Source organism: Zingiber officinale, chromosome 6B, assembly GCF_018446385.1.
Source record: "Zingiber officinale cultivar Zhangliang chromosome 6B, Zo_v1.1, whole genome shotgun sequence".
NCBI lineage: Eukaryota > Viridiplantae > Streptophyta > Magnoliopsida > Zingiberales > Zingiberaceae > Zingiber > Zingiber officinale.
Window position 1 is genome coordinate 119,355,516 of NC_055996.1, and position 12,351 is coordinate 119,367,866.

At 35.6% G+C, this 12,351-nt stretch overlaps 1 protein-coding gene across 5 annotated transcripts; it reads right to left on the reverse strand.

Annotated features, from left to right (window-relative positions):
* Window positions 1–1,467: 1,467 nt before the first annotated feature.
* On the reverse strand, window positions 1,468–11,559 carry LOC121989266 (transcription factor E2FB-like). Of its 5 annotated transcripts, none has more exons than XM_042543189.1 (14): window positions 11,022–11,559; window positions 6,898–7,090; window positions 6,687–6,746; window positions 6,501–6,586; window positions 6,345–6,433; window positions 6,180–6,234; window positions 6,008–6,060; window positions 5,885–5,935; window positions 5,758–5,806; window positions 5,557–5,622; window positions 5,385–5,461; window positions 5,038–5,269; window positions 2,096–2,134; window positions 1,468–2,013 (listed from the first exon to the last, which is right to left on the reverse strand). In XM_042543189.1, the coding sequence occupies exons 1-14, from the start codon at window positions 11,208–11,210 to the stop codon at window positions 1,822–1,824; spliced, it is 1,431 nt and encodes a 476-aa protein (XP_042399123.1). In that variant the 5' UTR covers window positions 11,211–11,559; the 3' UTR covers window positions 1,468–1,821. The 5 variants fall into 5 exon arrangements, with proteins under 5 accessions (XP_042399123.1, XP_042399122.1, XP_042399125.1 ...); XM_042543188.1 differs by having other exon boundaries at window positions 1,468–2,016; XM_042543191.1 differs by having other exon boundaries at window positions 2,096–2,162; window positions 11,022–11,558.
* Between the last annotated feature and the right edge of the window lie 792 nt (window positions 11,560–12,351).

Here is a 12,351-nt window from a genome sequence, read left to right on the forward strand (position 1 = left end):
ATTTAGGAGTTAGGAACTAAATAAATCTCATACTTTTTTTCTTTCTTTAAATTATTTATTATTCCGTTGCAAGTATTAATGCTTATAGATAAGAACAAGTACACAACAAAATTGAAAAAAGTGAGAATCGATATTGACACCCCTCTCTATGCATCCCTACGATCCTATACGAGAGGTTATTTATTCAAACGACGACACAAGTCCAGCAACATAGGAAAGCAATTCACAAGCAAATAAGGTGGGATAAAAAAATAAAAGAGGATGATTTAAATATTTAGATAACTCGTGCCTAAGCTTAAAACGAAACTCAAAAAGGGTGCAAGATTGAAACATAACCATATCGATCGTCAAATGATTAGGAAGTAAAAAAAAGTTTTTTTTTCTAAAAATATACACTCATCAAAAATTCATCACTTGTCCCATTATAACCAACTGGCACACTCTAGCCAATGAAAATACACATTGAAAATATTTGAAATGCTCACATAATGTGCAGGATAATCATTCTCTATGTGTGTGTATATATATAATATTTTTAATACGGCTTAGTATGAAAATCTGCATTCTTTTTTTAAAATTTTTTTGTTTATTTGTTTTGGCTTGCAAATATACCATTTAGAGTTTTGTCTTTAGGAGTTAAGGATTAAATTATAATATTGAACACCAAAAAAATATCAAATTGAGAATAAAAAATAGATACTCAGATGTGATCGGTAAGATTCTTGAGGTATCATTTCTTATATGCATATAATGTATTATTATCCTAGGCACCTAATGTGAGCGACACTTACAACGTCACCATAGGTGATTTTTTTTATAATTCTTTTAAGCTCCCGGTTATGCTAATAAAATTGTATGTTTAGAGGTGGGTTGAATTATAATATTAAACACATATAAAAAAAAATTCAAATCAAAAAAAAAAATTAAATGCTCATAGAATATGTAGGTAAAATGTGCAGGATAATTATACAATTTAAAAAGAAAAATATCGTATTTAAAACAAACAAAACTTAGAATCATCATATCACCAACTTGACTTATTAGATGTACAAGATGCAATCCATCAGAGGCTCAGAGCAGATTCCTCCAATTAGTTTGGTAGCGTACTAAATTTTCTAGAGTTGGGACTTAACTTTTAAGCTAGATACCAAAACTGAGTAACAAAGAAATTTTTTGACCCAAGAACTAAAATCCTACATTTCATAATGACTGGTTCAGATTAAGCTAGTTAACAATCAAATATAGTTTTTTTGTTGTTCACCTCTACCTATCCCGATCAAACATTTTATTGAGAAGCAAACACATCATCAGATTTGCTAGATAAAACTAACAAAATATGACCCAACTGAACTGAGTCCAATAGGATCAGGACTCGAATTCTCACCTCTAAGGCTAAATGCATAAACCTGCTGGAAAACATAAGACATAAAACAAACAAACTATTGAAACAAATAAACCCTAGAAGCATAATCTGCTGGCACAGCTACATCTCATTCGGCTACACAACTGGGGGTTCTAACAACGTTTCTTTATATATCAAAAGATAAAAGGCAGCAAAACAACTGATTAGGATCCTAAGCAAGTGCTACTTGTCTGATTTTCTAATCAAGTTATGAAAGATTAGATAAGCCACAACATTAGAAACTTGCCAACTCACTCATGTAACAGCCTCTCATTTTGCTATGCATGATGACAGTTCAGTAGAGCTGTAGTTTACCATATACCGGACGGAGCTTGAAGAAACTTGAATGCCTGCTACTAAAAGCATCCCACCATTACTAAGTTAATACTTCAATCCGCATTCAGGTAAGGCCTTAATCCTCACTGGCATGAGCCAATAAGAGATTGATGGCTTCCCACTTCCACCAATACATCCAACCTGCACTCATCTCTGGGAGGAATTTGCATCTGCAGTGATCTCAACTCCTGATGGAGTTCGTGGTATAGGAGTGCTAGCGCCATCTGTAATAAAATCACATGCATTGAATCTTGGCATGCTATCCCATTGAACCTCTGCTGTAAATGGAGTTAAGGTTCTCAATCGAAATTTAGGGAAACCACAGTATAAAGGAAATCAATATCTTGTAGAGGATACGTGCAGTTTTCCACATATCAGTGATGCTAACATCTGCATCTGATAAAAGCCAATAATCAGCTTCAGTCTGCAAAGAATAGAACAAATTAAGCGACACATTTTATTTTTTTTTACAATGGCCCTGCATCATCTTCAAATGATAAGATACAACAATTGTTGGTGCAATCAACCAAATTAGATGTTGATGTTTGATTGATATGTTTAAGGGAACCGGACCCTAAGTGTTAGGGGAAGATTGTTAGGGCAATCAATCATTAATCGAGGTTGATCAAGTTCCAACAGGGAGTTGGTAAAATAGAAGTCCAAGTGGGTCAGACACTTGGCATTGGTGAGAAGTCCAATAAGTAGTTGGCAAAGGAAGAAGTCCTAGCAAGTCATAAGAGACCAGATGTTAAGCGACTAGTTGGAAGTCTTAGCAGGTTTAGGAAACTGGATGTTAAGTAGGTGTAAAAGTCCTAAAGGAGTGAACTCTAGATAAGTACGGAAAGTCCTAAAGGAGTGAATTTTAAACGGGTGTGAAAGTCCTAATAGAGTGAACTCTAGGTAAAAGGAAAGTCTTGGAAGAGTAAACTCTAGATAAGTATGGAAAATCCTAAAGGAGTGAACTTTAAGTAGGTGTGAAAGTCCAAAATGAATTCTAAGCAAAAGGGAAGTCTTAGAAGAGTGAACTCCAGACAAATAAGAGGTCCAAGTAGATTAGGTAAATCAAATACCACCAAGCAAGCCCGATAGGTCAGGCACACAAAATACTAAGCATATTTATATATTCTATGATACTTCAGACTAACCTTTGTGATGCATGAAAATATTAGCTTCCGGGCAGCTGAATAAGAAATTCAATCAACCAAAACCCTTAGCAATGACAATTGGATCCGAGCGACCGAAAGGTGGCCCAATCGAATAGATAAGCATCAAGCCTTCATTAATTGGAAGCATTCATTTCTGGTCAACTAGAAAGGTGTCCGGGCAACCGGAGTGGGTGGATAACATCAAGCAACAAAAAAATTAAAAATTCTATCCATGGTAAAATGAAAATTCATTTTCGAGCAACCGGAATATGATCCGGTCGATGAAGGGCCCTGAAGAGCACCTATTAATAGGGCATCAACAATGACATTTTAGAATAACTTTGCAATCAACACAACATTCATTACTACTCGTAAATCTCTTGAAGTTGTTCGTGTGATTTAAGAGGTTCCAAGACAAGTGCTAAAAGCATTCCGTGCTTCCAGAAACGATCGTCTTTGTAAAGTGTATTACCTGTTGGAGCAATCTGGGTACCCTAAGTTTTGATGTTTGGGCAAAGGTTTAAGTTAGGATTATTGTTGTATTTGATATGCATTGTGAGTGTGCAGGATATAGGTACAACAAGGAAAGTCCAAGTGTGATCTTGGCAAAGGAGGAAAGTCCAAGGATGAGTCTTGACGGTGTAAGTCCAAGTATGTAGTCTTGGCAACGTAAGTCCAAGTGTGACTTGGCAATGGATGAAGTTCCGGAGGCGCGACCTCTTGGCAAAGGAAGACCCGACAACAATGACAAGACCGATGGAAGCTCCAGAAGACAAGACGTGAAGGATGGGGAGGCATCCGAGGGACGCGAGGCTGATGAAGGAGGCTAGAAGGCTAGGTCTAGGTTGGTCGGGCGAGAACGAGTGCTGAGTGAATATACTCGGGGTAAAATCCTATAATTAGGGTTTACTGTAGCAATACTGTAGCGTTACTGTAGCAATCGACTGGTGGTTTCATCAGTCGACTGGGAGCGAACAGAGAGTTGGTATCGAGCCGTTGGGCTACAACGATCGAATTTCCACGAAGGGCAGTCGACTGCATGTTTTAGCAGTCGACTGGTAGGCGAGGTTTTCTAACTTGTGGCCTATATAACCAAGCATTGGAAGATTGGTTAAGGTTGACGAAATAGACGTGGTTAACCCCTATTAGTAGTCTACCGGTGCCCTAACTTCTCAAGAGTCCTTGGTGAGAGTTTGTGACGAGGTTTCTCCACCCACAAGGAGCTACACGAGCTAGCTGGAGGTTTTCCGGGGAGTCATCCACCGACGGATCGGGATCGTCCACCTTACGGACAGCCGTGGAGTAGGAGCTTCATCTCCGAACCACGTTAAACAACGTGTCATTGGATTTGCTTCTTGTTTATTATTTTCTAAGGTTAGCTTTGCTTTTGTTTGTTAGTATTTTTGTTTCCGCTGTGCACTAACAAGCGTAGGAAGCGACGATTTGGGTGAGACGCTATTCACCCCCCCCTCTAGCGAACGTCAAGGTCCCAACATTACCTTTATTATTATCTTCATTATACCTTTTATATGTGTACCACTACAAAAATAGGATTTGTAAGAGATTTCTCTACCTCTGGAAGGTTTTTGACAAGAAGAAAAGTAGTGGACTCGCATTGGGATTCTGAACCACATACAATCTTAGTATGCTTCTATGATTGTCTTTGTTTTTATTTATTATTTCTATATTCCGCTGCATACTAACAATCCAAGCAAGCACAATCAGTCAAGCGTGATTCATCTCCCCTCTAGCGCACCCCATCGATCCTACAATAATAGCTTTTTCTCTTTTAGTATAACTAATAGGTTGTGATAGTCTTTAGAAGAGAATGGAACAAGAAATTACTTGCAAGACATGTAACAATCACAATTAAGCCAATAAAAAGGAGGTAGGGCATAGAAATTGTTTCTTTCTCATCGGCATACAATCCAACCATTATGAATGTGAAACAAAAGCATGTCGCTCCTACTGTGAAATTTATGGAGTTATAGTACGTTAGCTAGTGTCGTGGATTCTCTTGTAATTCTGCTTGTGAAAAATTATGAGATTCTACAACTGATCCATAAAAACTCAAAGTCCACCAAATCCATCACAAATTTATGGAAGATTATCACATTACTGCAAGTTAAATATGCATAATCTAAAACTACTTACATCAATCTCTGAAGGAACAATCTTCATCATGCCACCACTAAAATCCTGTGAAGAGTTCAAATCAAACCATATCCTCTCATTTTGTTGAATATCAACATCCATTCCAATCCCAATGCTCTCTTCAGCATTACAAGGGACAATAGAGTTGTCAACAGAACTTGAATTTGATGCAGGAGGGAGCTTTGGCGGTGTATTCATGTCACTCAACTCATCAAACTTCTCTTCAAATTGACTATCAGAGAAAAGAAAAAAAAGAATGGTTGATAATTTGGGTAACAAAAAGCATGAATTCAAGTATTTAACTTACATGCAAAGCTATAGGTTTTGAGAGCAAAATGAAAGAGTACCTCACAAGATAAACATCTACAGGACCCATAGTGCTTCTTAAGACAATCCTATATCTCCTATGGAGATATTCTCCAGCCTGCATTTAGAATAAGAAAATTTGTTAGTAATATAAAAATGCAAAGCTTTACCAAAAAAACATTGATCTTTGAATAACTTCTCTCTTCTACTTGCCTCATCAGGATCAGGAACTTCTAGGGTAGTACCATGAGGAGCTTTAATTGCAATTAAGGTTACATTCTGCATAGATCAGAACCATCCAAACATCTGAATAAATTGGCAATTAGTTATAGAAGCTTAAATTTATTTTTATTGCACATTTCATATGTAAGATGAACTTTAGGCCGACTAAAATGTCTAAGAAAACAACTGAACCTGAAAGCATGGAAGGCCTTTGATATCATCTTCAGTAACAAAGAGCCACCTAGAGGGAAAAAAAAGTTGCTTGTGCATGACAATTGGCCAATAGTAATCTATTGTTTGAATGAATGAGAAAACGTACTTTTGATTATTTTCTTCCTCAGTAAACTCCCTCAATTTTTCTCTCATTTGGCTGCAAGGAATTTAAGCATCATAATATTACTAAGTTTTTTTTAAACATCATCCAGCTTTACACGAAGCTAACCTGATAAGATCATCTAATTTCCTCTCCTCAAATGTAAGTTTCTCAATTTCAGCCTAAAGTTACATTAAGTTTGCATTACTTTAGTAACAAAAAGTATTATAATATGCATTGAGGAATTTTCAAATGCTTCATGTTAATAAGCGGACAAAAAACATGTAGGAAATGGGAAAACCTGTAATAATGAAACATCACCATGAACCTCAACTGGATCCAAGTCATCTACACCCCTGTCATGAGACAGCTACTTCAATAACATATGCCCAGATATTCATAATCTAACAATTTAGATGAAATTCAGAGAAAAGCAAATATCTGCAGGGGAAAGAAGAGGAATTACTTCCAACAGATTCTGTTTTTAAATTTCTTTTCTATAAGCCCAATGCCTTCAAGAACGTTAGTGATATCATAAATCCTCCTCTTTTGTACCTGTATAGCAGATATCTCAGATAAGCAAAGCTAATTTAAGTTCTAAATTAACAGTAAAATATACCACCTTCAATATTTCCGCAGCTTTATTTAAATCGAGGATGCCATCTTGTGAGTGTTTCAGCAAGTTGATAAACTTTTTGGTCAAAAGCCCTAAAAAAAAGGAAAAGGAAAGTAAAAAAATATGTAACAAAAAACCACATTTATATAGAAGTGATTTTTCAATCAATATAGAAGCAATTAGTTTATTTACCTAAGGAGCTATCATAGCGGCAAGTACCAACTGGAGTAAGATTATCACCTGAAGGTAAGCCTGCAATGATAAATGATAATGATAGTTATACTCATAACTAAACTCCTCAAGCAATATACGAAAGTGTGATCATCTGATAAGTAAATTTTGTCAATATAGACACAAATATAATCATATTTTGTTGATCAAATAGAAGAAAAGAAATACTCACCAATATTTGATACAGGAGTTAGAGCTTCAAGCTTATTGTGTTTTGCAACCTTGGACCTATTGTTTGTCTTCCTTCCTTTCTCAGATACTGGTGTGAGTAGAGGACTAGTAACTCCTACAGAATATTGTGGGCTGGTTGTCCATTCACTTACATTTATAATGTCATTATCTTCTTGCACAGACTTTCGCTTCAACTACATAAAATATTCAAATTTTTTATTACAATTTGGCATTTAAAGAAAGAAGTTTAAAATGAAGATAAGGTAGAGGAGATGAAATCCTCATTTTAAGGATGAACAAGGTCTCTAGTAAGTAGCAATACATATACAGTTCAAAACTAATGACGATCTAACATGAGTTTATAATAATAAAGCATCTTTGTAAAGAAAGCATTTGTCCGACAAATGTTTCTTTGTAGCACGTAAATGTCAATAATACAGTACAATTTAAAAAGCACAGCCAAAATGATTTCATATTTGAACTCTTTAGTCTTTACTGGTTTGATGAGCTCAATTGCACATTTGTGCTTAATTTAGCTGAAGAGAGTAAGGAACCATAACCCCCAGAAAGAAATACATCCTGTGAACCTCAAATAAAAGTAACTTCACATAGAAATCTATTAAAGATTTTAATTGCTAAAAATGTTCAACAAAGTTCCTAAAAAGCAATTTCTGGCCTATGCCCTACAATCCATCTAATACATCCAGTGAACCTCAAATAAAATAAGTGTGAAACAATAGAATTATCAAACAAAACAACCATAAAATGTGTTAAATAATCATAATTTTAACATTAACAATAAGGACTAGAGGATGAATTTTATCCCAGTAATTTAAGGTGAATTGCAGATTCTATCTCAATTAGTGCTACTGAAAGGGGAAAAAAAATAATTCAAGCCCAACATATTACAGCAGCAGTCCCTTATGGAATGTGTCAAGTCCATCAGTTGGACATCTGACAAGGCATGCCTGGAAAATAGAAATAGTACCTAAACATTTTGATGGCGGGGGGCATAACCATACTTTGATAATAAAATAATTTAAAGGTTCAGCTATGCTAAAGTGAAATGATGAGAAATTCCACGAAGTGCTAGGGACATAAGGGATTCATAGCAATGGGCTAGTTCTGTATGTATTCTTTTCTATGCTGAGAGATCCCAGTATGGTCTTGATTCAGTGCTCCATCAATGAACAAGTTTCTTGTCACCCCTAAACTAATTCTTAATATATCTGACTAACATCGGCATCAACACTAAATACAAAAAATTTCCTAAATTATCTTTAAACTATCTTGTTTTAGACATTCTAGAATAGTATTACCAATATGTTTCCATTAGTATCATTATTTCTCACACCATACTTTGGTACATCCAACAATCAGACCAATATAATAATCTAGCTTTCCAGGTATCTTGTTTTTATATATTGAACAATATGGATCTATAATGAGTAAGGAGCATTGTTACTATATTTTTCAAACAAAAAGAACATCAAACATTTTCTAAACGAGGCCAAAATTCTTTGATCATCATTTCGACATATATTCACTTGACTACCTAGTAATCTACATGAACCTTTCAGTGAACATAGACAGCACACAACAAGGCTAAAATGTTTCATTCTAGATCAAAAAAAAACACTTGTGGTATTCAATAATACCTTTAAGCAAATAAAGCGATGGAGGACAGGAGTACCATTTATCTTTTAGGGGAGAAAGAGCACAGTATGCGTAGGTTATGGGATAACATTTCTAAAGGAAACTTCATAATCATTACATATTCCATAGTTTCCTCCTCAACCCCGCTAATAGTATTTAGCTTTAAGTTTGTGCATACTCTATTGGACCAAAGCATTTCCTCACTCTTATTGCAGATGCTTATGTCAATAAGTAGCAAAAGCCTCTTTAAAGGCATGTCTCATAATTCCTAATTTGAAAAAAAAAATACATATGAAATATGCCATTAGCATAACTTTTAGTGTTTCTACTAGAAGATAAATGGAAAAAAAAAAAAAAACTAGTGACACCCACTCGTCCAAGCTTTATTTCACAAGAATTACATAAATAAAAAAAAAAAGTAACCAAGTGCACGAAGCTCCCGCCTATGCAAGATCTTAAGGAAGGGTCAGACCACATTAGATCTATTATACGCAGTCTTAGCTTGCATTTTGCAAGAGGCTATTTCTACGACTCAAACTCATGACCTCAAGTTCACATGGCAGCAACTTCACTATTGCGTCAAGGCTCCCCTTCAATAATTACATAAATAAAACTTCTTAATTTCCTTCTCCTTTTACTTAGCTAGCATAGGATAAAAATTTATTTGCATCAATTTTATTACAAAGTCTCCTTTTCTTATAAAATGAGGAAAAAATAGAACAGTTGGTTCTAGAATCAGCAACTATCAAATTGTAGACCTAAATTAAAACACAAAAATATTTTCTTCCATAACATAGCTATTGTCAAAACTTTTACTAGGAAATAAAATGGAAACAATGTTTTTTGTAATATGTTGCCATATTCTGGTAAAGATTAACAATGGACAAGGATGCTATCGGTTCAATCGTGCACCCAGTAGTCTAGTGTGATCTTAGGTTTTGTGTAGATAAAGGGTTTAAATTAGACATTGTCCTATGTATTGGATGTGTTTTTGAGTGTGCAGGGACCACAAAAATACACATAGAACTTGTAGAAATTGTTGCTTGGCATGGCCAAGATGGCATTTTCGATGGCTTAGAGGTGTGAAGAGATCAGAAAAGAATAGTATGTGATGCCAAATTAACTTATTTTACCCACGGTTGGTGACTGAGCAATCGACTATTGGGAGATAGACAACAAGAAATGTTGGAAGATTGAAGACTGTAAATGGATGGCTCTTTAGAGGCTTAAAGGCGGGTGAAAACAAGATTGGTTAGATATTGTCGTTTCTTTCACTATTCTAAAGCCCCATTATAACCCTTCTTCTCTTGTGCATTGTAAGAGGTTTCTTAACCTCCGGTAATTGACCAACAAAGACGAAATATAGTGGCTTTTCATGAGTGATTCACGGACTAATCATAGGCAGCAGAGTAGGAACCTGGGGACTACCGAACTATTTTAAATAACATGTTGGTGATCTTGTAAGTGTGTTTTCTTGTGTATGTTTATTTCTGCTGCTAATATTGTATTGATAGTAGTAGTCAAGATTCATATTTGCAAGTATACAATAGCTATTTACCCCCCTCTAACTCGGCCATCCAATCCTTAACAAATACATAGATCTACTTGTAGGTTTCTGACATTGGCTGACTATTCTTATTAATTACATTATTATCCCAAAAATGTTATTGATTTAAGCATCTGTATACTCATAAAGTAATAACATTTCCAGTCATGGCTAGTCAAATGTTAACAACTACTAATCAGAAAGAAAATAGATTCATAGAGTTTTACATTTTTCACTAGACACATGAATAGTAAACTGGTTTTCAAATAGAGAAGTCAACAAGAAAGACAAGAACATAATATTTATCCACAAGGAGAAAACATACTGAATACACAGTAGTAAGTGTGTTTATTCCTACACACTTAACCTCCTGATGAAGGCAATGGACGAGTAGGGGTTGTTAACTACATGGAAAAATAATTACCATACTGCACTCAGCTTATAAATATTATGCAAACAATTGTTTGTGCTTTCTTCAAATGCTCAACCATCTATGGTGCTTTAAATGTTTAATCCAACAATAAGATTGTGGACCACACTAGCAGAGAGTTACACTCTTTATCCTATACCTCAAGCAAATACCAAATTATAAAAATTAAATAAAAAAAAAAATGGAAGCAAGACTGCTTCTGGAAAAAGTACTCTTTTCTCGAAATCAAAACATGTTTCTGGTATAATTCTATATGAAATTTCAGAAGCAATCTCCAAAAAGCATAATGTGAAGAGTGAAAAAAAAAAAACAAAAAGACAAAACAAGAGTTCAGCGTTTCTAATTCCCTAAAAGGTTTATCTTTTGAGAGATTGTTATTTGTAAGGGAAACCCTGAAAACTCGAACAGACAAACAACAAGTAAAGATTGCAAGCGTCGATCGGGACTCTTAAGAATAAGAACAAAAACTAACAAAACTCCACCAGAAACTAACAGGAGTTTGTAAGACTAGGGCATCGACCATCTCGTCATTGGACCCTTGCAGGCTGTCGAACCTGTGGTACTCATCAGGAGAACAAAAAGGTGGTTTTGATGAGGAAATCAGCAAGTACTGCTTCGGCGGCTTGAAGATCTGCGCCAGCTGCTGTTCCGATCGGTTCCCAGCTTCCTCCCCACCGGTCATAAATCCAGATCGGATCACACAGGAGGAAAACAGAGAGACACAGCCGCACCCGGGGCAAAGCCCGAGATACAGTCTCCGGAGGCCGAATCGGAGCCCAAAACCCTAATTATGTCCAGGGATCAAAGGCGAAAGCGGCGGTAAAAATATGATCGGTCGAAGGGTAGTGGATTACGAGGACTGAGGCTTCAATTCAGAGATCCGAGGGCTTTTGCGGGGGGAGAGAGCGGAGAATGGGACGAAGGAAGGTGGACACAGCGAGAGTACGAACAAAATGGGGAGAGAAGCAGAAAACGAGGGAGGGAGGGAAATTATTCGGACTTCGGATAAGCATGTGGAGGGAACTCGTGAGCCCTAATATAAATATTAAATTTCCAAAGTTGCTCCCTGTGTATAGTTTCTACTTGGATATGGAACTAATCATTTGCTCAATTGAGTTGAAAAGAAAACATTTGGAAGAATTTTCAAACGGAGTTATAGCAAAGAGAGCACTTAGAATTTAATAATTATTAATTTGTACATTCAAATTTCAAATTTGTCCAAATTTTAACAATATTCTTATCCTTACTTAATTCTCTTAGAAAATTTTAAAAAGTATTATAATGGTCTTTGTGGTAAAATTATAATGTAAGAGTATAAATTAATTACTAGCCATGAATCTAATGAAGATACCATTTCCATACCTAAATCTAAAATTCTCATACTCGATTATCTAATTATTCAATTGGTTGGATTTAAAAAAATCTCTTCATATTCTCCTATATGCGAGTCGGATATTAATTTTTTTCATCAAATTTAGAGGAAATAATTATCGCTAGTGTCAAGCAAATTGTAAAATAGGCTTACTTATATTAGTGACTTGTGACTTAATTCAACGATATTGAGTTTGATGTTGGACTTGCATGGCTAAGTTGGCTTAATGATTCAAAATTATGGTAGACCTAGAGGTGGAGCCTAGATTTTCTGGATCATTTTTTACGGTCCAAAGAATGATCCTTAGGTATGTATTGATGGGGATGAATAGTCTTCATCATTTTTATAAGTAGGGGGCATCTATTCCACCAATACATATGTAGGGATCATCTCCTGGACCGTAAGAAGCGGTCCAAAGGATCTGCCCTCCTAGAGGTGATGGTATAAGATA